The sequence below is a fragment of the Chiloscyllium plagiosum genome, chromosome 4, assembly GCF_004010195.1.
Source record: "Chiloscyllium plagiosum isolate BGI_BamShark_2017 chromosome 4, ASM401019v2, whole genome shotgun sequence".
Taxonomy (NCBI): Eukaryota; Metazoa; Chordata; class Chondrichthyes; order Orectolobiformes; family Hemiscylliidae; genus Chiloscyllium; species Chiloscyllium plagiosum.
In genome coordinates, this window is record NC_057713.1 from 112384661 (window position 1) to 112409708 (window position 25048).

Here is a 25048-nt window from a genome sequence, read left to right on the forward strand (position 1 = left end):
CAAAAACTGAACTGGAACAGGCATATAAATACTGTGGCTATAAGAATAAAACAGAGACTAGAAAATCTGTAGCAAGAAGGTTCCTACATAACTGTCTAAAGTCTATCCACCATCTACAAAGGTAAAGTCGGAGTGTGATTGAATACACTACTTCCCTGGATTAGTGCCATTCTATCAATACTCAAGTAGCTTGACAACAAAACAGTCTGCTGGAGTGGCGCCCCAACTAACATCTTCATTCTTCTTTCCCTTCACCATAGACAGTGCCAGTGTTTCATTGACAAGATGAATGTAGCTTTCAGAGGTTCCTACAACAGCATCTCAAAAGATGTCTAAAAAGGACATGGCAGCAGATACATGGTAACCCTACCACTGCAAGTTCCTCCAAGTGTCACCATTCTAACTTGGAAATATATTGTTTTTCCTTCACTGCTGGGTCAAAATCCTAACATTATCTAAAACAACAGGTGCACCTACATCACATTAACTGAAGTATTTCAAGGCAGCAGCTGACCAGCACCGTTTCAAGCACAACAAATATAAACCATGAATGAAAAAACAAACTTTATTCACTGCAATTGACACTGTAAAATATTGGTTTGTGGTAAATCAAATAGAAAATTTAGATACAAGTCATGAAAATCATGGCCTGAAATCTTGGCTTACATTGCTATAAGAATGATTTCTCACTGACTATTTGGAAAGTAAATTTCTAAGTTGGGATTACAACACTAAATTATTGTAGAAATTTCAAGGAAACTTCACAAGATAGAGGTGCAACTGCTTTTCTAAAAACACATTTTGGCAAGGCACGACCTGTAATATGCCTCAACCCTCTGCATTTTGCAAACAAATGATGCTCGAGTGTTTGATGTGTGTGAAGTAGTTCATTATTGAGAATCAACTTTTCAGAAAGCTTTTATTTACAAGTTCATGAACATAAATTCAACTGAAGTTGTGTCTCAGATCAGACTTGGAAAAGCCATTTTAAACTCGACATATCCAAGACACACAAGCCCATTAGTGAAACATAAATACTTAGCTTAAAAAGGGTTCCTGAAAATTCAAGAATGTGAAAATATAATTGGAATAGGTGTTAGTATAGGCAAACACTTTCTACACTCAAGATACAACTCTTGTATACTAAACTGTATACAGGATATACAATATTTATCAAAATGCTGATGGTTAATTAGGCAACTTTGCAAAATAATGATTTGGAGATGCTGGTGTTGGACTGGGGTGTACAAAGTTAAAAATCACACTACACCAGGTTATAGTCCAATAGGTTTAATTGGAAGAACTAGCTTTCGGAGCGCCGCTCCTTCAGGTGGTTGTGGAGGACACAATTGTAAGTCAGAATTTATAGCAAAAGTTTACAATGTGATGTAACTAAAATTATACATTGAAAAATACCTTGATTGTCTGTTGAGTCTTTCATCTGTTCGAATACCATGATAGTTTCACTTCTTGCATGTGTAAATCTTAATTTTTTTAAAAATGGCATTCTCAGGTTAACTGTAACAATTGGTGCTAGCTAGACAATGGGCTAACACCTTCAATATATTGTCTAGCTAACACCAATTGTTACAGTTAACTTGAGAATGCAACTAAAAAAATTTGAGATTTACACACTAAAGTAGTAAAACTATCATGGTATTCAAACAGATGACAGACTCAACAGACAATTCAAGGTATTTTTCAGTGTATAATTTTGGTTACATCACACTGTAAACATTTGCTATAAATTGTGTCTTACAATTGTATTCTCCACAACCACCTGAAGGAGGAGCAGTGCTCCGAAGCTAGTGCTTCCAATTAAACCTGTTGGACTATAACCTGGTGTTGAGATTTTTAACTTTGCAAAATTAGAAATGTTTACTTCTAAATGATCAGTCTTAATTACAAAATGAAACTGATTAGCATTTTTAAAAGAAATAAGGAGTGCTCCAAACAGGAAATCTGATTTTTTTTCAGCTAATCCCTTGAGTTTTTAATTTTCCTGAAGATAGGTTTACAGTAAATGAACTCCTGCTCTTACTAGTATTGGAATATTGTGTTTATGAAACTATAAATATTTGGATAACACTCAGCACCCAACGTTCAGATAAAGTGGAAACTAGTTTATTCTATTTCACAAACTTCTGAACTTAACACTGAAAATGATCATAAAAAAGCTACTAATTTATAAACAAAAACCATTGCTGCTGCAAAAATACTTCAGTATAAAACAGAATTGGCCTATGAAAAGACCACCCCCCCTCTTCAGAATCAACTTCAGTGTTTGCAAGGATGCTGTGCCAACGGTAATGAATCCAGCCCTCCACACCCACCCAAACAGTTCGCATCTTGTGATTTACAGCTTCCATCTTCTCAAAGCAAGACCCAAACTGCAGGCGTAACACAGAGTAACAACAAAACTGAATATCTGAAATGGAAGAAGAAATATTGTATATTAAAACAATGCAGTTTAAAATTTACCATGTGGCTACATTGCATTTTTCTGTATAACTGTCCAGTGGTTGATTTCTAAAATGGAAGAAAACTGCATTAGTTAGCCAAGAAAAAAATATGTAGTGCGAGCAGTAGCCCTAATCTCATGTATCCTTCAAACCCTTAGAGATGGCTAACAGGAAAATAAAACTATGATCAATTCTTAAATGTAATTAGTATCCCACAACCTCAAAAAATATATATACCTTTTTAGTGATTTATGTTCTGGAGTCATCACTAGAAATTATTTACCAAGTCTGTCTTTTTTAATTACTCACCCTTGGGATGTGGGCGTTACTGGCTACACCAGCATTTATTGACCCTCCACTATCCCTCATTGCCTCAAGAATCGTTAACAATGAATAACATTGAGGTGAAGCTGAGTCACCTGTAGGCCAGACCAGCTAAGGATAGCAGATTGCTTTCCCTAAGGGACATTTGTTAATTAGTTTTTACAATGATTTTATTCCTGATAATCATTTTTAATTTAATTCAGATTTCTCCATCTGCCACAGTAGGATTCAGATTCATGTCCTCAGAACATTTGGATTACTTGTTCAGTGACATCACAGCTACAACACTGCCTCCCTGACATTTCTTAAAAAAAGTCAACATCTGACCTCCTTTGTTCCAACAAATATTTGAACTACTTTAATATTTGTATTTCGCTATATTGGGCAGTGGTTTATTAAATCTGTAATGTTTAACTTCCCAAGTCTCTTTCTCAGTGTTGAGCATCAAGCTCGAGTATCCTGTGGTTTTAAAAGTTTGCATCATGATCTATGTACTACTGTTGTAGCTTTCAAATCCAATATTCAATTAATTATGACCACATACATTTCAGCTCATGTTTTTAATTCTTTGCAAATACGCATCCTAAATTTGTGCTCCTCAGGTTACCCATTTATTCCTTATGTTACCTCGTTTACTGATTTTGAATTCAATTTAACAATTTGCTCATTCCACATCTCATCTGCATCCCCTGCAACTTCCTTTAGTTCTTGGTTATTTTAACTGCTTTGGTCAAATCTACAGTCTGCACATTTGGGTGATGCTTCTCTCCTCGATTTTCAAATCATTAACGAGTACAAAGCACTCATTTTTCCTGACTGTTCATTTTAATAACTGCACATCACATTAGTTAACATTAATAAAACATTCTCTGCAGAGAAAATATTTCAGTTCAGAACAAGTGGGCAGCTGGAAAGATTTCACATTACATCATGGACCAAGAACAATCTCGTTTGTCAAAGGTTGCTTTTCATAGAAATTTTCTTTGTTGCATCATGGGTAAGTAACTACAGAATTACATTGCAATAATTCACAGTACAGAACAAACTAGTGCAAGCTGAAAATCAGAATTATACCACGTGAAAGAATTGTTTTGAATTCAAGTAGGAACTTATAATTATTTACTCAATTAGAAAGCTTGAGAGCCCTGCACAAGATTAGGACTGCTCCCAAATACTCAATTTCCAAAGATTTTCTCAAGTATTACTTTAATCCACCAGTTTCTGTTCAAATTGCAGCTACAGTTGCATAACCTTACAAATATAAAAACAAACACATTGGATTTCATGAGTGCTTAGTGGAAACATTAACTAACAAAAACCATTTGAGGAAGTGGATTTATGCAATACACACCCTCTTGCTGGATTGGCTCCTATAAAAGAAATATCCTTCATCCTTAACTATAATTAATGATTAACTTATAGTCAATGAGACATTGAATGCCACACCAATATGTTCTTTATTTGTTCCCAAAGTAATGAACAATTGATGGAACTTCCCACAAAGTGTCCTCAAGAGCAGCTAGTGTTGGATCCATTTAACATTGGTTTCTATCCATGCAGAGTTGCCTTAACTACACCAAGAATCACTATTTCTAGTCTCTTTGACCAAAACTGATCATTCTGGAATGTAACAAGATAATTCCCAGTGTTTGCTCCTCACCATGACAGTCTTATAAAATCCTTCTGTTCAGCATTCTCCACCCTCAATTTCAATAGTTTGAATGAACATCCCATGAACATAATTTTATTGACCAATTTGATCAATTAGCATTCAATTATCTAACCCTAATGCACCAAACTAGATTTCCAATGGATTACACCAAATTTAACCACAGTACCAACCTAGCAGTGAAACATTTTCCTCTAGCTTTTTCCAAACACCCGGCTTGGAGCTCAGCCATAAAACCAACCCCTGCTTCCTGAACACACTTTTTGCTTTACTCTTGGACTTCCTTTCCCAGTCTCTACTTCAACTGATATCAGTTATATTGCAATTCCCTATTCTTGGGGACTGGTCTCCTTTCCTTCAAAACCGCCATCACCACCACCTGGCCCCTCCTTGTATTAGCTTAAACACACTAAAGAAACTTACCGTAGCAACAACGTTTATACTGTACTGCCGGAAATATAGAACAGTTACAACAGCAGCTGTGGTTGAATTGATCCTGTCAGGTTCTACAGCTGCAGCTGTTGTTGCAGCTTCGAGAACTGATGCTCCAAAGTAGAATACGAAGGCAACAAAATGATAGACAAAATCCTGCAATTAAAATATAGTGACCATTACAAACATTACTTATGTAAGAAAACAAAACATTAAATACTTGGAAATCTTGCCACTGTATAACTCAGTTATATAAAAAAACGTTCATGTCTGCCAATCTCACCGGAACAGTGGTCAATTAAAAGGCATTTTAAACTGCACCCCATCCATTCAATAACTTTTCTTCAGCCCTTCAACAGCTTTCTAACCCTGCCTACTCCAAAACCCAGTCTCAAACTCTGAAGTACTAAAATGGATCAAAGCAGGAAAACATTTGTAAAAAACTGCCTTTGAAGTTTTAGCTGTTAAATTTAGTGTTGGCAAATTAAATTAAGTAGAGGTGGAAGGGAGGTAGGCAATATTTGAATCTACAAATACACCATTCTGCTGACATGTGATGTGCAAGAGCAGGTTGGAAAACACTGCCATTCAATATTTCCAGGATTAACCCAAAGCTCAATTAGCTCACTTCAGAGCGGTAAATATGTCTAGACTAATCATGTGTAAATGTTCAAAGTAGTCTTCACAATACCAGATCATTTTGCTGAAAGCCAAATGTGGAAATAGAACCTCCAATGTTAGATGGGAGACCTTAAAAAGGTCATAGCTGTGTACACTTTCCAAAGATCAGCTCGCAGACTAATCTGATGCAAACATTAATAAGTGCGCCATTAAGAGATTTTATCTTCAGTAAGACGGAGCAGGTTTATTAAAATGTTATTTCAATTTAAACTCAAACTATCAATTCAAAAAAAATGCCTTACTTAAAAATTCATGCTTGTCATTTAAGACAATAGAATTAAAACAATTTTCACTCAAATTAGTGCATTCTTTCAATGTGTGAATAAGTCATGTGCCTGTGTGTCACGACTCAGCTAATTTCTCATGTGTTTGAAGTACTTTGCACTTTGTGCATTCAAATTCCTATTAAATGGTCATGACATCTCAAAGTTAATCCATGCCCAGGGATTTTATTAAAACAATTTATTGATCTGCCAAAAAAAATAAATTCCTATACAGTTAACAAAAGGCAACAGAAGATAAATTACATACAATTTAAAATAAAACAAAGAGTCGACCATTCAACCCCTCAAACCTGGTTGATCATCTACCTCAATGCCACATTCCCGCAATGTTCCCATATGCCTTATGTCATTAATAGCTGGAAATATACCAATTTGGGTCTAGAAATTACTTGATGACCAGAGCTAGATTCACCAGGGTGAATGAAGTTCCTCTTCATCTCAGTCCGAAATGGCTTACCTTTCATTCTGAGATTGTACTCTGATTCTACAGCTCAAAATTAGGGAAAACATTCTTTTCTGCTTCAACACTGTCCATCCCCTTTAGATTTGGAGATGCTAGTGTTGGACTGGGGTATACAAACTTAAAAAATCACAACACCAGGTTATAGTCCAACAGGTATTTGGAAGCACTAGATTCCAAATACACCTGTTGGACTATAACCTGGTGTTGTGAGATTTTTAACTTTATCCTTTAGAATTTAAGTTTCTATGAGACAACTATTATTCTAAACTCTAGGGGATACAGTCTCAGTCTCTTCACAGGATAGACCCACCAGTCTACAGACCAACCTGGTGAATCACAGCTGCACTTCCTCTACTGCAAATATATCTTTCCTGAGGCAAGGGACGAGAACCAGAACAATGCTCCAGCTAAATATCACCAAGTTTCCATGGAATCGAAGCAAGACTACATTGCTATAATAATCAAATCCTCTTGCGATAGAGGTTAACATATCATTTGCCTTTGAATAGCTTGCCGCACCTGTATGCTAGTTTTTTGTAAATATTGAGAAAAATTTTTAAATTTTTTTTTTTTACAAAATTACTACAAAATAGTATAACAACCTGACAATATAATGACAATAACAACAGAAAAATACTTGTCTATTCCACAAACCACTGGGGGGGGGGGGGGGAGGTGAGAGGGGGAAAGAAATCCTACAAAATCTACAATTCAATAAATAACTTAAGAAAAACAATTAAATTAAACCAAAGTAAATTTAATTATATTTGGTAAGTTACTGCACTCAGCGCAATCCCACCCAATCCCATCATAACCTCCCCATCAAATAGTTTCATCAATGCCCATCACATGAGCATTAATAAGCAAACGTGTATTTGTTTGGGATTCTTAAGTAAATTTAATTATATTTGGTAAGTTACTGCACTCAGCGCAATCCCACCCAAGCTCCCCACCACCAGGAGCATTAATAAGCAAACGTGTATTTGTTTGGGATTCTTCCCCCTCCACCCGAGGGGCCCCTGGATCGCCAGACATAGCCCACATGACGACACGAAGGCCCTGACCAATATAGCTGACAAGTCTGCATCTATATAATTCAGAAAGGGCTGCTGTGTTCTGGTGCACCATACTCGTAAAGAAGTCCAGGGGGATGTGCTCCATGACTAATCTGCGCCAGCCTGCAAGTCCCAGGGGATTATCCGATACCCAGCTCATTAGAATGTTCTTCCTCGCACAGAATGAAAGAATATTAAACAGTTTCTTCCCATGCACGTCCAAAGAGGGGACATTTGACAGACCCAAGAGGAGGGACACTGGATCCAACTTCTGTGCCAACATCTGTTTTACATTTAGGGCACACTGGGGATGCTCCGGTCTTAAATTGCGCAAGCCGCTCCAGAGTGGAATGAGTCACGTGGAGTACCTTCAGCTGCATAGCCTGCATCCTGTTACAAATTGAAATCTTCCTTACATTCTCCCAAATATCCTCTCACATCTCAGATTTCCACCCCCAATTCCAGAGTCCAGATTCTGCATAACCGCTAAATATTCTTCGAAACATTACTTCCTTACAAATGATAGAGGGTGCTGAACGAGAGCGCACCCATAGACCAGAATACTCTCCTCTCTGTATCTGACTTGGAGGGACTAACCATCAATGTAGTTTTTTGTAGTGTAAAGTCCCTAACCTGAAAGTAATGAAAGAGGTCCCTCCTAGATAGCTCATTTCTGACTCAGCTGCTCGAAAGACATCATAACCTCCCCATCAAATAGTTTCACAAACAGGAGACTCCTCTAGACTCCCAGAGCTTAAAGCCAGAAGCCAACGACCCTGGCTGGAATCCTAACATTCCCATTATGGGAGCGAAAAGGGGAGGTTTATGTAAGTTGCCCTCACCTTGCTGCATCATTCTCCATGTTTTAACCATGTTAGGACAATCGGGTTTCTGCAACGGTCCATAAGAGTTATCTTGTCCATAAACAAGGAATTAATGAGATGGCATTTTGCCTGGGATGCCTCGATGTCCAACCAAATTGACCGCAGGTCCCGACAGGCCCAGTCAGCCACATAGGATAGTAAGGAACTCAATTGATATCCAAACCTCCTATCCCCTGCAGAAGCTGCAATTTGTCCAGCTTAATAAGAGGCCATCTGATGCCAGATGACAGATCCAAGCCAACTGTAAAGCTTCAGTAGTGCTTGCCTAGACAGCAAAGGGAGCATTTGTGTGGGATAATAATAAGTGAGGAACATTCATTTTGACCAGAACTATTCTACCCAACCAAGATATAGGAGAATTATCCCAGTGCCAAAGATCCTGCCCTACCTTCTCTAGCAACTGCAAAGAAATTAGCTTTATATAACTGATTGAAGGCCAGGGTGATAAAAATGCCTAAATGTAGGAAACCTCCCTGTGACCACCTGAAAGGGAAAATGGGTACCATCCCCAAAACTGGATATACTGGTAAGTCCCCCCACAGGCATGGTCTCCAACGTCATAATATTTATTTTATATCCTGAGAACAAACCAAATAGATTAACCACTTGTATTAAACAGGGCACAGATGTCAGCAGATCAGTTAAAAACAGAAGAACATCATCCGCATAAAGGGATATCTTACACCAGCCTGTTCCTACCTCCGGGGCAATTATGTTGGGATCCCTCTGGATGGCCTCCGCCAGCGCCTCAATCACCGATGTAAATAGCGGCGAGAGGGGCGCCTTGTTGGTTGCCTATGCCGATACTAAAATTGTTGGATCATATAATAGTGCTTTCGGGTCACTACATAACATTGCCACCCACTTGGCAAAAACCACTCCAGTACATAAAAAGGGTACAGCCACTCCACCCGGTCAAACGCTTTCTCTGTGTCCAGGAAGACTACTAAGCCCAGAATTGAGCCTTGCTTGCATACCTGGACCATGTTTAATACTCCATTATTAATACACCTACGACCCTTGATAAAACCTGTCTGGTCCTCCTTTACAATGAAAGGCCGTATGCTAGTTTTTAGTGATTTAATGAACCAAGATACCTAGATTTCTTTGTACTTCAACACTTTCCAATCTCTCGTCCTTGAAGTACTCCACACCTTTGATCCTCTAAAGTGGATAATCTCTATTTATCCACATTATACTTCCCTTGCCATGCCTTTACTCACTCAGCATGCATTTTTAAAATTCCTAGAATTGCAGATTGGGCCAGCATTTATTGCCCAGTCATAACTGCCCTCAAGAATATTGTCTCATCAAACTGCTAAAGTCCACTTGGTGGACTTTAGCAGTTCAAGATTTCAACTCACCACACCCACAATACCATGAAAGGAATTTCAGGATGGTGACTCTGATGTGAATAGTGGTGGATTCAGCAATGGTAATTCGATTGAATGTCGAGGGTGAAGGTTTGATTCTCATGAAAGGTCCATTGCTTGGCACTTCTGCAGAACAAATGATACTGGTCAGTCATTTGTCAGCATTTGTCTGGATATTGTCCAAATCTTACTGAGTTTGAACATGGACTGATTCAGTGGGAGGAGTGAGAAATAGCACTGAACATTATGCAATCCGTGAACGTTCCAACTTCTGACCTTATGATGGAGGGCAGAGATATCCTAGACCAGAGATGACTGACGCACAATTATTTTCCTTTGTGAAAGGTCTGACTCCAACCAGAAAAGAATGTCACCCCCAATTCCATGTGAGCACACGAGCAAAAGCGAAAGAAAATTGTTCAGATTCTATGAAGGCGGAAGGGTCCCCAAGCAGAAATGAGAGAAGTTTGTGCTGAGCCTTGCTGGACCTCTATAGCATGCCAAAGACAAATGTTGACCAGACAGCATGGTGGCATGTCAAAATGTCAGGCAACTGGAAACTTGAGGCAATTTTTGTGAAAAGTGTAGGTGCTCCACAAAGCAGTTGGCAATCAGCATTTTATCTCTGCCATGTACATTATGAGCAGACAGTATAATAGCCTAGGTTGCAGTGAAGTGTAGGTAAATTGCTGCTTCATCTGGAAGGTCTGTCTGGGATCTGGGGTGTTTTTTTTGGAGGGGGGGGGGGGAGAAAAAGAGAAGGGCGATGAAGGTGGAGGGAATACAAAAGTTGCCATGGGATTCTGGAGATGTGCACGGTACAAAGGAGTAGATGAGTGTCCTGTCGGGAACGATCCCTAAAAGATGCTGATAAGGGACGTAAGGGAAATGAGCGAGTGTCTAGTGCTGGAAATGGTGGGTCATGATCCTTTACATGTGAACACTGATGGGGTAGAAAGTGAGGACCAGACAGACTCAGTTATGGGTAGGAAGAGAAAGGGAGTGCACAAGTACAGAAAGTTGTTAAACACAGACTCCATCTCCACCTTTCCACTCACTTCTCCCCCCATCCACCCTGCCTTCAGCTTACACACCAGCTTTTCCTAGCTATCAATCAGCTCTGAAGTAGGGAGTCAGTGGACATGAAGCGTTAACTTTGCTTTCTCTACAGATACTGTCAGACTGGTAGAGTCTCACCAGTATTTTTCGTTTTTGTTTTATTTTGTTTCGAGCATTCACAATTCCTTAATTTTAGGGCACACAAATTTACTTTTCAAAAACATACAACTACCTACATTTAGTCCATTGCAGTAATCCTTTGTGCACTAAATGCACAAATAACATAATACTACCAATAGAAGAGATCAAGGTAAATTATTATAAAAGCTGCAAAGCCATAGTTGGATTATATACAATTTCAAGCTTCACATTCAATGAAGGTTCTTAAGCTAATAAAGAGATTATGATTCATTAATTTCCACCTTGAGAGACAAAATAGTAATACCAAGATGACTCAAAATTGGGATTATTATTATTAGAACAGTTAGCGATTTGGGAGAGATTTAAGAAATAAGGTTTAAACTTAAGGAAGGTATAGGATAGAAACAAAACATTCGCAAGTTTAATGGCCTTAGTGTTGCCAATTTTGATTGTACCATGTGGCATTCAATCAGATGACATTAAGAATCTCAGGATTACTAAGACTCGAATGCAATAAGACTTTGTTTTTGAGAGATGAACAATGATTTATAGATTAAAGAACACAATAGAAAGATAATCAGGTCTCAGTATCAACCTCAAAAGGTCAAGTAAATACTGCTGATACAAAAATATCAAAATATGTCAAAGCAAAATTCTGAGCATGAGGGAACTCTGAAATTAAGAACAATGGAGAAACTCAGCAAGTCTGGCAACATCTGCAGGGAGAGCAATAATACTGAGGCCAGTATGACTGCTCTTTGGAACAATACAAGATAACAATAAATCAACACATGTAAGAAAATATTCAGTTACAATTTTGATTGTTTACACACCATAAAACTACAAATCAAAACCACAAATGAATTCACTGACTCCCATATCCATTCTGTGCATCAGACCTGTATGGGGAAAACACAAACTGCAGGATTCCCTTATCCTATGATACAAGCTGTTCTATATTTGGTTAAGTGGTTCAGAGTCAAAATATTTCATTCTTCAATATTTCCTTCCACATGTCATGCAGAGTTATCCAAAGCCATTCATTTTCAGGAGTGGTTGTTGGAATTTGATCAACATACCACAGTAAGTTATTAGGGAAACTTAGATAATAAGCCAATGTAAAAAGCTTCAAATCTGGTTAGATGGGCATAAAAAAAACTCATTGTATGTTGTTGAACCTATTTTGTTCCTTATGGTTTAAAGTTCAATCCCTGTTCCATCCAATAACACAATTTGGGGCATTACCACCAGGCTAAACATTACTCTTGCTTCTCAACACTTCCCAGCAAGATCTGCAAATAAACAGATTGTTATGAAAAGGTTAGGATTGGGTACATTAATGTTTAGCCTCATTCAAGACTCACCATCTATACCTAAGAAAGAGTCATAATGGATAATTGGTCCATTACTACTCATAGAATTGTACTAACATGAGTCAGCAAACATAGAGTCAGATGTATAGCTCAGAAACTGACCCATCAATCCAACTCATTCATGCTGACCAGATATCCTAAATTACTCTAGTCCCATTGGCCAGCATTTGGCCCATATCTTTCTCAACCTTCCTATTCATATACCCTTCCAGGTGTCTTTTAAATGTCATTATTGTATCTGTATCCGACACCTCCTCTGGTTGATCATTGCACACATGCACCACCCTCTGTGTGAAAGTGTTGCCCTTCATTTCCCTTTTAAATCTTTCCCATCTCACCTTAAACCTATACCCTCTAATATCAGGCTCTGCTACACTCCAAAAACTAACCTTGGCTATTCACCCTATCCATGCGCCTCATGATTTTATAAGCCTCTATAAAAGGTCACCCTTTATGTAAAGGAAGGAAATTAGAAAGAGGATAGATTAGTGGAGCCAGATAGCAGATACCCCAGCAGGAAGTGGGAGTTTGAAGAGATTTGGTAAGGTGAAAATTACATTAGTTCCAATGGGACTTTTTGATCTACAGAGATAGGAAAACTGCTCCAGAATACATAGATCATAGAACGTTACAGTGCAGTACACAGGGTCTTCAGCCCTTGATGCTGTGCCAACCTGTGAAATTAATCTGATGCCCATCTAACCTGCACCTTTACATTATTATCCATATGTACATCCAACACCCATTTAAATGTCTTTAATGTCAGCAAGTCTATTACTTTAGCAGGCAGGCCATTCCATGCCCCTACTACTGAGTAAAGAAACTATACCTGATATCAGTCCTGCACCTATCATCCCTCAATTTACAGCTATGTCCCCTTGTGTTAGCCTTCACCATCCAAGGAAAAAGGATGGTGTCCACCCTATCTAACCCTCCGATTATCTCATACATCTCAATTAAATCACCTCTCAATCATCTTCTCTCCAACAAAACAGCCTCAGTTCCCTTAGCCTTTCCCCACAAGACCTTCCTTCCATACCAGGCAACATCCTAGTAAAACTCCTCTGAACCCTTTCTAAAGTTTCCACATCCTTCCTATAATATGACGACCAGAACAGTATGCAATACTCCAGGTGCGGCCTTACCAGTGTCTTGTATAGCTGAAGCATGATCTCATGGCTCAGAAACTTAACCCCCCCCTTACAAATAATTGCCAACACACCATATGCCTTCTTAACCTTATCAACCTTGGTGGCAACTTTCAGAGATTTATGCACCTGGACACAGATCTCTGTTCATCTACACTGCCAAGAATGTTACCATAAGCCCAGTACTCTGCATTCCTGTTGTTTCCATAGTGAACTACGTCACTTTTCCATTTGCCACTTCTCAGCCCAGCTCTGCACTTTATTTATGTCCCTCTGTAACACACAACATCCTTCAGCATTATCCACAATTCTGCCTACCTAGTGTCATCCACAAATTCACTAACCCATCCTTCTATGCTCACATCCAGATCATTTAGGAATATGATAGGACCGCGAGGATGCACAAATAAAGTTAGAATAGAACGAAGCAGACTAGTCTACAAAGTTTTGCTGCTCCAGGTCTTTAATTCATATTGGGAGACACATGAAGCCCTCAATGATAATAGTGAAAGACTATAAGAGGTACCACAGCTTCTGTGCAATGACTGGATGTGACAGGGAGGCCTTTTCAACCGGATTAAAGCTCCCCTACTTTCTTATTACAATCCCTCACAATAAACAATATCCATTTACCTCCATAGTTACACGTCCAAGTATTAACTTTGTGATATTCAAGTACCAGGAAACAGATACTTTTGTATCAAAGTTCTGTGATTTTCCATTTAATGAGTATACTGATTTTCTGTTATTGATGCTGAAGTGGACAAGTCCCAAATTATACTAATCTAATTTCTTTTGCCTACTCAACCTATTTATACCCCTGTTATGTCGACTCCTCACATCCTCTACACAACTTACTCTCCCATCTATATTTGTCACATTAGCAAATTTAGCCACAGTAGGTTATGGCTGCCAAATCTCCCCAGAAGACTCTCTGATCCTTCAGAATCTGCCAGTGGCTAAATAAATCATTCCAACTAGTGATCAGGACTGGCCACCAGCCAATCTCAGCCCACACTCAAGTACCACTCCAACTTCTACATCGCTCGGACCAATTAGTTACTGTGTGCAATCAGATAATCAATACTCCCTGACACAGGGACACTGACAACCCATGTTTGGGTACCATTATACAGCCTCTATGTGAGCCTTAATATTTTCATAATTTTTCTTCTATCCCTCTTTCTAGTTTCATCTGCTTATGCCACATGTCATGATTTGCCGTTATATTGCCTTCTGCCACCACCTCCTGGAAAATGTCCAACCAGGATGTGACATTCATTCCCAGTATAGATATCCAAGTCAAATGGTAACTAAACTTGGGCTGTGATTGGCTGTCAACCAGTCCCAATGCAAAGATAAGTCAGGTGGTACCCAAACACAAGCTGTGATACAGTGCATAGACAAGGCCTCAACACAGAATCCTGTGGCACCACATTAATTACAATTGGCCAGTCCAAAGATGACTCAATTATTCCCATAAATGCTACCTTTTTGCTAACCAACAACTCCTCTATCCATGCTAAAATGTTACCCACTGCACCATGAGTTTAACATGTGTAGTAACCTTTGAAGTGGCACTTCACACCATTTGGAAATCCAAGTACATCATGTATATAGGCTCCCCTTTATCTGAGCTGCATCCTATTTTCTCAAAGAAAATGAATAAATCAAACAAACATTTTCATTTCAAAAACTCATGTGGATTCTAATTACATTAAGTTTTTCTGGAAGCCATGCGATAACCTTGTTAATAACAGATACTAAATTTTCCAATAACAGACATTGGTCTACATGGCCTGCAGAATCCTGCATTTTGTTTCCTTCCCTTCAAGGGAAGGGAAGGATTACATTTGCTATTTTCCAATTTGATTGGACCTTCCCAGATCTAGGGAATTTTGGAAAATTACAACTAATGCACTAATTCAGCAATTACTTCTTTTAAGATCCTGGTTTTGGATGAGATCCTGAGACATGTCAGGCTCTCATTCTGATAGTTTTCTCTGTACTCTGTGGTATTGCAATTATTTTAAATTCCTTCCTCTTTTCACCTCTTGATTTAAGACGATATTTTATAATCTAAACTTTCCACCATTTCCTTAAATCATATAGATTATATTCCCAGACTGACTTTGTGGAGAATCCACATTCACTTTAGCTTGGCAAGTGTAAAAGAAAAATTCTCAACAACAAACCACTCCAAAACAACATAGCACCTTAACAGAGCTGGGAACAAACAATTAAGTCTATTTAGACCTCTCATACCTAAGAAGTGGGATCCTGCTCCTGAAGAATCTAAAGCCATCCCTCCTGCATCACGTCTCCAGCCATGCATTTACCTGCTTTACCTTATTTTTGTCCCCACTGATGAGCAACAGGAAAATTCAGAGGCCAACACCTTTGAGGTCCAGCCTTACAGTTACTTTCCAGCTCCCTAAAATTTGGCTGCACAACCTCACCCTTCTTTCTATTCATTCATTGGTCCTGATATGGATCACGACCAGTGGCTGACCATCCTCCCTCAGGGTGCTCTGCAGTCAGTGAAATCCATGTCCCTAACTAAGGCAGGCAATTCTGAACTCTGCAACTGCAGAGAGGATTCTCAAGGGAGAGAACAGCAGAACATTCAAGATTGTAACTGATCTTCCAATGACACCAATGAAAGAAACATTAAGACAAAAAGCAAAATACCCTAGATGGTGAAAACAGACTACCAGAAATATCCCACAGCTTAGGTCATTTTGGTGCAGAAAGAGTTAATGATTCAAGTCATTGATGTTTTGTCAGGACACAGCGGTTTCGTTCCTCCATTGATATGGCCTGACCTGCCATGCATTTGCATAATTGTTTTTATTTATGAATTCCAACATCTGCAGCATTTTGATCTGTTTATATGCATGGACTTCAGTTAAAATAGGGTGGGGGCTTGTTAGAATACCATCACCCAAAAATAGGATTATACATTAATAATGACCACTTGTAAGAAGGATACTCAACTCCACCAATTTATACAACAGTGACTAAACTACTGCTTAAGGCAGAGCATTAGGATGACTAAAGTAGTAACAAATACATGATTGCTAAGGTTACTCAATTTTCTATATTATGCAATGTTTATTTTTAAAAATGAGCTTTCAGAGGAAGAAAATTTCGATATAAATAAGCACGAGTAATTATTCTTTTCACCTAGTGATTTTAATTTCAAAAAACAGGAAGCAGGATATACCATTTTAAAAGCGGCAAAGTAGACTGATCATGAGTGAGAGCCAAGAAAGTTAGTGACAGATCTGTGGGCAGAACGTCCCTCTTGAGGCAGCATTTTTATAGAATCACAGAATCCCTAGAAGTGTGGAATTAGGCCAATCAGTCCATCAAGCCCACACTAACCCTCTGAACAGTATCCCACCCAGACCCACCCCTCAACCTTATCTCTGCAACCCTGCATTTCCCATGGCTAATCCATCTAGCCTGCATGTCTCCAGACACTATGGGCAATTTAACATGGTCAATCCACCTAACGTGAACCTCTTTGGACTGTATGAGGAAAACCACAGAAACACATGGAGAACATGCAAATCCACACACAAATAGTCACCCGAGATTGGAATGGGATCCAGGTCTCTGGTGTCGAGAGGCAGTAGTGCTAACCACCAAGCCACTATGCCACCAGTAGTTTCTTACATAATCAGAACAGCTCCTCTGACAGACAAATTCCTCAATTATAAAAAAAAAACAGTAATCAAGTGTTAACAAGTCCAGATTTGTTTCCTGAATTAGTAGTGTGTTAAAACTTGGCAAAACATTGCATTTTGAACATAAAATGCTGGAATTATACTGAAACTGTATAAACATGTCTCATACATCATAGATACAGGGTGTAACATATTTGATCTATTCAAGTGGGGCAAAACTTTCTACAGCTTCATGCAGATAAACATCTGAATAACTGGATATAAAAATTATGATTAACCTTGTGAGTAATGTTAAGAGGTTAGAAGTCAAGGCCAATTTTAGAAAGCAAATTAAACTGTATGTAACAAAACATCATAGCCCTGCTTCCTGAACCAACCTACAAGCATACTTTCCCATTGAGTAGAATAGTGCAGGGCTTTCAGGAAAGAAGAAATGGGCTTACTTTGATAGTGTTTATAGGATATAGGCAACAAGGATAGTTCTTCTCCATGTTGCCATTTTTTCTTTTACACTCTACATACAGCACAGAATGATATATAATCTTCTAGCTCAAGATGTGAATCTTAATAGACTAGCTAATTTCATTGAACCATTATTTGAAGTTAAAATTTCGTAGAAGATAAATCTGCTGCAACATCTTTCGGCTGCTTTACATTTACTCAACTTAGTTCACCTGCCTTAAAGTCTTTTACTGCCTGACATTAAAAATTTTCCTTCTTCTGCACCAAAACGGAATCATGTGTCACAGCACAGGAGGCTACTTAGCTCATCGTGCCCAAGCATTCATAAATATTGATATTCTGAAAGTAGCTATTAAAGGAAATTAACCTTCTTTTGTAAAACTACTCTGCTAATACTTCATTCATTACATCACCCAGGTAGTTCTGGATCAGGCCCCGTCAAATGTATTAAAGTACCCACGACCCTAACTTTTTCTTATTTTAAAGATTGAGGCGCTGTGTTCCAAGTGAGACTGGTCAAACTACTCTAAGTTAAGCAAAACACAATTTATTCACCCACAGTTAAAATACAAGGCAGAGAAAATTTTACAGAATAGATTATATTTTATTACTAAGCAGTAACTGATCCAATATAGTCACATCCCATAAACACACCGTTGGAAAAGGCAAATTCAGAATACAGAATGAAACACACGCAACTCCGATAGTAGGCAGACAACCCCCAACTTTTGGCTGTAACCAAGAGAAGTGAAAACTATTCTTTTCCTCAAGACCACAACAACAACTGCTGAAAGCTGAACAAAATCTTGGTTGTGGGTGGGAGGCTGCTTTTGTTTTAAATGGTTGGAACAAAAAAATATACCCAAGGCTTCACAAGTTGTTTATCTTCTCTTCAACTGCTTGTCCCCTGTTTCCCTCCCCCCCACCCCCCACTATCCCTCCTAATCTCTTAAAAAAAGCCAGGACAAAAAAAAACCCACCTCTTAAAGCCACAGTATCATCACAGGTACTCAATATTAGCATGCGGCTCAAACATTGCAAATGTAGTATTGTCCTCAGCCAATGCTTGTACCTGTACTTTCTTGCAGGGGTTACTGAACAGCAACATGTAGAAAGAACACAAACCCAATTCTTTCTTAACCTTGGGTTGCTGAGACAATTATGCTTAAATTGTCTTAGGTATGACCACTAAATCAGCACAAGCCAAGAACCAAACTGGCAATTAGTTCAGCTATTTATGGTGACTGCGGCTTCTAATTTCAAAATTACTTTATTCATTTGCAAATCAGATCTACAAGATATGAGCTCAGCAACCAACTCATCCATCACTTGTTATGCCAACTGAATACATGTCCCAGTCATGCTGCACAAAACTGTTGCACAATGGAATCACAACGGAGGTAAATATGGACACAATTTGTTTAATCGTGTACCTTCAAAATACAAGTGCTATTGTGCTGATCTCATTTTTATTTGAGATTTTATCATTGATCAATTAACAAGAAGGGGGTCAATGGTCTTCTCTCGTACAATTACATTTCAATCAAAATACAGGACTTTTAACATAGGAGAAACACAGCTTACCAAAACAGACTCCATGTCTGAAAATGCAATCAACTGATTTTATACAGCATAAAATGGTGACATTTACTAAAGCATCCATTAACTGACATTTTTTGGCAAAGAGCATAGGATACATTTCACAACAACCCTTAAAACCAATTACAGGTATACCTGGTCATAGTTTGACCATCTGATACAAACTGTACTGCTGATGCACAAATACATATTACAGATACCAACATATTGTTTGGCAGAGGGCGGCACGGTGGCTAGCACTGCTGCCTCACAGCGCTAGAGACCCGGGTTCAATTCCCGCCTCAGGCGACTGACTGTGTGGAGTTTGCACGTTCTCTGTGTCTGCATGGGTTTCATCCGGGTGCTCCGGTTTCCTCCCACAGTCCAAAGATGTGCAGGTCAGGTGATTTGGCCATGCTAAATTGCCCGTAGTGTTAGGTTAGGGGTATGGGTGGGTTGCGCTTCGGCAGGGCGGTGTGGACTTGTTGGGCCGAAGGGCCTGTTTCCACACTAAGTAATCTAATCTAAAAAAAAATCTTCAAGCTAATCTTGAACAGTACCAAATCATTTTAGGTCAGGTTCATTACACAGTAGTACAAATCAGCAATGCATGTCTTGCTGGATTGATCTCATTGAATATTTGACTAGAGATTCCTGCATACCACAGGTAAGTGCCACTGTCATTAGGACAGAGATTTCCTATTGAAAACAAATTCACAATGCATATGTTTTACCCATACGTATCAACTATTACAGGTGAAGGAGCCAAAAAGCCGCACTTTAATAAATCAACTGATTTTGGACATCCAATGCCATTTAATGAGTGTTTCCTTTCGATCATTAAACATTCACAATTAAACAATGGGCAGTTTTAGGAAGTAACAAAAGAACAACTAGCATTCCCACATTGAATATTAGCTTTTTCCATAGAACTTGTCAGAATAAAGTATTAGCCATTTAGGGTTGAAATGGTAAGTCTTTTATCATTGTTGTGAATCTTTGGCTTTTGTTCCCCTAGGGATTTGTGAAAGATCAATTACTGAGCATACCCAAAAATGAGATGAATAGAATTTTGGGCACCAAGAGAAACCAAGAATGAGAAAAGCAGAATTGATATAACATTAATTGCAATCTTATCCTTACTAATCTTATTCAATGGTGCAGCAGGCTTGGAAAGGGCAAGGAAGAGAAGAGAGAGACCAAAGTCTCTGCTCTTAGTAATGTCTCTGTTCTCCAGGGTCCTTGGATAAGGTAGAGAGTCAATGAATCAGAGGCCTACAGTACAGAAAAAAGTCCCTTTTACCCATTGAGTCTCTGCTGGTTAAAAACCACTTAACTAATCACATTATCCAGCAATTGGTTCTCACTATGTGTGAAAATGAAAAAGACATAAGTGAGTCAGAGAGGCAGGACTTGCACTGAATTGAAGTTGGTGCTAAATTAGCTCATCTTAGCGAGAGCTCCAACTGAGTTACTACAAGTTGTCTGTTTGCTGCTATAGAGAGAAGAGGAAAACAACAGAGTCTTGATCAGCTCCTACTGACATCCACCATGTGAATGTGGAATCATCAGTGGCTGGCAAGATTGATTTTTATCTGTAAAGTGGTCTCCTTTCTTCCTTGGTGTAGGATAGCTTAACACAGTCAAGAATAAAAACTCTTTTTAAGGTACAGGAAGTGAGCTTGACCTGGAGTTTCCTCTGCACTTGCACTGAGCCAGAAGGGATCTGGGAGAAAATTGAACCACATGATTTAATGGATTGTGAAACTTTAGCTGTAAATTTTAAGTTTGCAAGTTTAGTTGCAAATCTGATTATATTATGTAAAGTTCTCTCCAATTTTTGCCATACCTATGTAACCTGAATTTCCACACCCAATCACCTGTAGACTTTGGCTTCTGCCATACATACAAGCCTTATGAGCAAACTGGATGCCTTTATACATACATACAAGCCAGGGAACTATAGACCAGTGAGCCCGACTTCAGTGGTGAGCAAGCTATTGGAGGGAATCCTGAGAGACAGGATGTACATTTGGAGAGGCAAGGACTAATTAAGGATAGTCAACATGGCTTTGTGCGTGGGAAGTCATGTCTCTCAAACTTGGTTTGAGTTTTTTGAAGTAGTAACAAAGAGGATTGATGAGGACAGAGTGGTAGATGTGATCTATATGGACTTCAGTAAGGTGTTCGACAAGGTTCCCCATGGGAGACTGGTTAGCAAGGTTAGATCTCATGGAATACAGGGAGAACTAGCCATTTGGATACAAAATTGACTCAAAGGTAGAAGACAAAAGGTGGTAGGGGAGGGTCATTTTTCAGACTGGAGGCCTGTGACCAGTGGAGTGCCACAAGGATCAGTGCTGGGTCCACTAACTTCCATTGTTTATATAAATGATTTGGATGTGAACATAAGAAGTATAGTTACTAAGTTTGCAGATTACACCAAAATTGGAGGTGTAGTGGACAACGAAGAAGGTTAACTCAGATTACAATAGGATCTTGATCAGATAGGCCAATGGGCTGAGAAGTGGCAGATGAGTTTAATTCAGATAAATGCGAGGTGCTGCATTTTGGGAAAGCAAATCTTAGCAGGACTTATACACTTAATGGTAAGGTCCTTGGGAATGTTGCTGAACAAAGAGTGCAGGTTCATAGCTCCTTGAACGTGGAGTTGCAGGTAGATAGGATAGTGAAGTCAGCGTTTGATATGCTTTCATTTATTGGTCAGAGTATTGAGTATGGAAGTTGGGAGGTCATGTTGCAGCTGTACAGGACATTGGTTAGGCCACTTCTGGAAAATTGCATGTAATTCTGGTCTCCTTCCTATTGGAAGAAAGTTGTGAAACTTGAGAGGGTTCAGAAAAGATTTACAAGGATGTTGCCAGGGTTGGAGAATTTGAGCTATGGGGAGAGGTTGAACAGGCTGGGGCTGTTTTCCCTGGAGCAGAGACTGAGGTGACCTTCTAGAGGTTTATAAAATCATGAGGGACTTGGATAGGATAAATAGATGAAATCTTTTCCCTGGGGTGGCGGAGTCCAGAACGAGGCGCCATAGGTTTAGGGTGAGAGGGGAAAGGCATAAAAGAGACCTAAGGGGCAACTTTTTCACGCAGAAGGTGGTGCGTGTATGGAATGAGCTGCTATAGGAAGTGGTGGAGGCTGGTACAACTGCAATATTTAAAAGGCATTTGGATGGGTATATGAATAGGAAGGGTTTGGAGGGATATGGGCCAGGTGCTGGCAGGTGGGACTAGATTGTGTTGGGATATCTGGTCGGCATGGACAGGTTGGTTTGAAGAGTCTGTTCCCGTGCTGTACATCTGTGACTCTGACTCCTTTGCCCACATCTTGGTATTTGTTTACCCAAATTCTTAGCTCAATCCTTCACTATTCCTTTATCTTCTATTAGGCTTGAAGCCCTCTTGAATATACCAGATTTTTATTAGCCTTAGTATCGTTAAAATAGTCAAGGCACACATTGCTTCTTCCTTCCCAAATAACCCACTATCTTCTTGAGGACCTTCCAACAGTGTACCAGCTCGGGACTAATCTTCTGCTTGTGTTCATTTCACTTTTACTTACCTACCAATGGATTTTGCTTAAAAAACTAACCACTGTCCTTTGCACACCTTCTTCCAGCAGGTTTGTTCACTTGCTAACAAGGCTTTGGCTGATGACGCCATTACGACCCTGAAAATTCACAACATGAAATATCACCTTGCTCCTAGCTTTTTTTTTCAAATCTCAAACCTACTCCATCATTCACTGAGATTGTGCCTGATTGTAACTAAACCCTGTAGAGCTAGTTTTGCTTAACAAGCCTTAATACCTTTGATAGCCAGGAATTTCAGTTTGAGAAGATTTGTAGCCCGGGTTATGGATAAAGTCATGGACTCGTTTGCCGAGCTGTTGTTTTTCTGCAAATGTTTTGTCTTCTTGCTGGGTGACATCAGTGTGTCTTTGATAAGGTGTTGGATGTCTGTCCTACCTGGTATTTGTATCTGTTTGTTGATACACTGTATCTGAGTGGTTTGTATACGGATCCAGTTCAATGTGTCTATTGATGAAGTTCCGGTTGGAGTGCCAGGCTTCAACGAATTCTCTGGCATGTCTGTTTTGCCTATGCTAGGATGGTTACATTGTTCCTGTTGACTTGGTGCCCTTCATTGTCTGTGTGGTGGGAAATGAGTGCGCTGGTTGTGTCTGGCAGAAAATTCCTTGAAGCTTGACACTCCAACTGGAACTCATTCAATAAACACATTGAACTGGATCCCGTATACAAACTCTGATACGGAACCTTAAGTACCATAGACATACAAGTACCCAGTGGGACAGAAAACCAACATCTTATCAAATATGCACTGATGATGTCACTTAGTGAGGCAACGAAACATTTACAGAAAAACACACTGGCTCAGCAAACAAATTCACAACTGCAGAAATTTCAGTCCTAGATTTAAAACTAATAGTTAACTAAATGCAATCTGAAGATAACTCCCAACTCCTACCATTCTAGCTGCAGTAGTGTTCTCCAACTTCACTTCGAAAAGACTAAGCTCTAAATTTTATATTGTGCTCCCTAGACTTTGTTTCTATTGGTTGGGAATTCTGTTTGTATTTACCATGTCTACCCTAACATCTTAAAAATCTTCAATTAAATCACACATTAACCTTCTAGACTTCAGAGAATGCAACCCTAATTTGTGTAATCACTCCTAATAATGCAACATCTTGGATCTGGGACCCAAGTATCATTCTCGTAACTGTATACTTGCACTTTCTTCAAAGTGTAAAATGTAGAGACTAGAACTGGCTATAGTAGTCCAAGTATGCTCTAATCAGAGCTTTGTATGACTATAAGAGGAATTTTAATTCTTTGTACAATGTCTTTTGGATATGTAAACCAGATTCATTAGCTTTTTGTTACAAAGATGACTCTCTACAAAGCGACAGGAATAGACCAATCAATCCCTCGAACCTGTCCCACCACAGACTGTTGTTGATCTGTGGCCTAATTATATTGAGAGATGCTTCCTAATATCTCCCCTGAATGCTGTGGTCCCAATTCCAAGACTACATCCATAACTTTATAAATGTATTACCTTATCTTGTGCATAGTTCACAGCATATAGAAAGTACCCTGATATATCCATTCTTAAAAGTAGGTAATTTCACACGTGCCTAAATTGAAAACAATTTCCCTCAGTTTTGCCCATTGCTAGCATTTAACAACCCTACCCGCTCCTCTGCTTGTAGCTACCCCTAACAGGGGATCATGGTACAAAAGCCTCTCAAAACAGCTAGTCTGCAACCACTCTGATACCATTATAAGACCATAAGATATAGGAGCGGAAGTAAGGCCATTCAGCCCATCGAGTCCACTCCGCCATTCAATCATGGCTGATGGGCATTTCAACTCCACTTACCCGCATTCTCCCCGTAGCCCTTAATTCCTTGTGACATCAAGAATTTATCAATCTCTGCCTTGAAGACATTTAGCATCCTGGCCTCCACTGCACTCTGCGGCAATGAGTTCCACAGGCCCACCACTCTCTGGCTGAAGAAATATCTCCGCATTTCTGTTCTGAATTTACCCCCTCTAATTCTAAGGCTGTGTCCACGGGTCCTAGTCTCCTCACCTAACGGAAACAATTTCCTAGCATCCACCCTCTCCAAGCCATGTATTATCTTGTAAGTTTCTATTAGATCTCCCCTTAATCGTCTAAACTCCAATGAATACAATCCCAGGATCCTCAGCCAGTGGGGACCAAAACTGGACACAGTACTCAAAATGGGGCCTAACCAGAGCTTTATAAAGTCTCAGTAGCACAACAGTGCTTTTATATTCCAACCCTCTTGAGATAAATGACAACATTGCATTCGCTTTCTTAATCACGGACTCAACCTGCATGTTTACCTTTAGAGAATCCTCAACAAGCACTCCCAGATCCGTCTGTACTTTGGCTTT

General features: G+C 39.3%; 1 protein-coding gene across 1 annotated transcript in view; it reads right to left on the reverse strand.

The window, feature by feature from the left end:
• Window positions 1-1782: 1782 nt before the first annotated feature.
• The window catches only part of mal2 (mal, T cell differentiation protein 2), a 30391-nt gene continuing 7125 nt past the window's right edge, over window positions 1783-25048 (reverse strand). The window contains exons 3-4 of the mRNA XM_043688980.1: window positions 4879-5043; window positions 1783-2428 (exon numbers count right to left, since the gene is read on the reverse strand). Of these exons, the coding sequence (XP_043544915.1) occupies window positions 2357-2428; window positions 4879-5043 (237 nt within the window). The 3' untranslated portion in view covers window positions 1783-2356. The remainder of the gene's footprint in view (window positions 2429-4878; window positions 5044-25048) is intronic.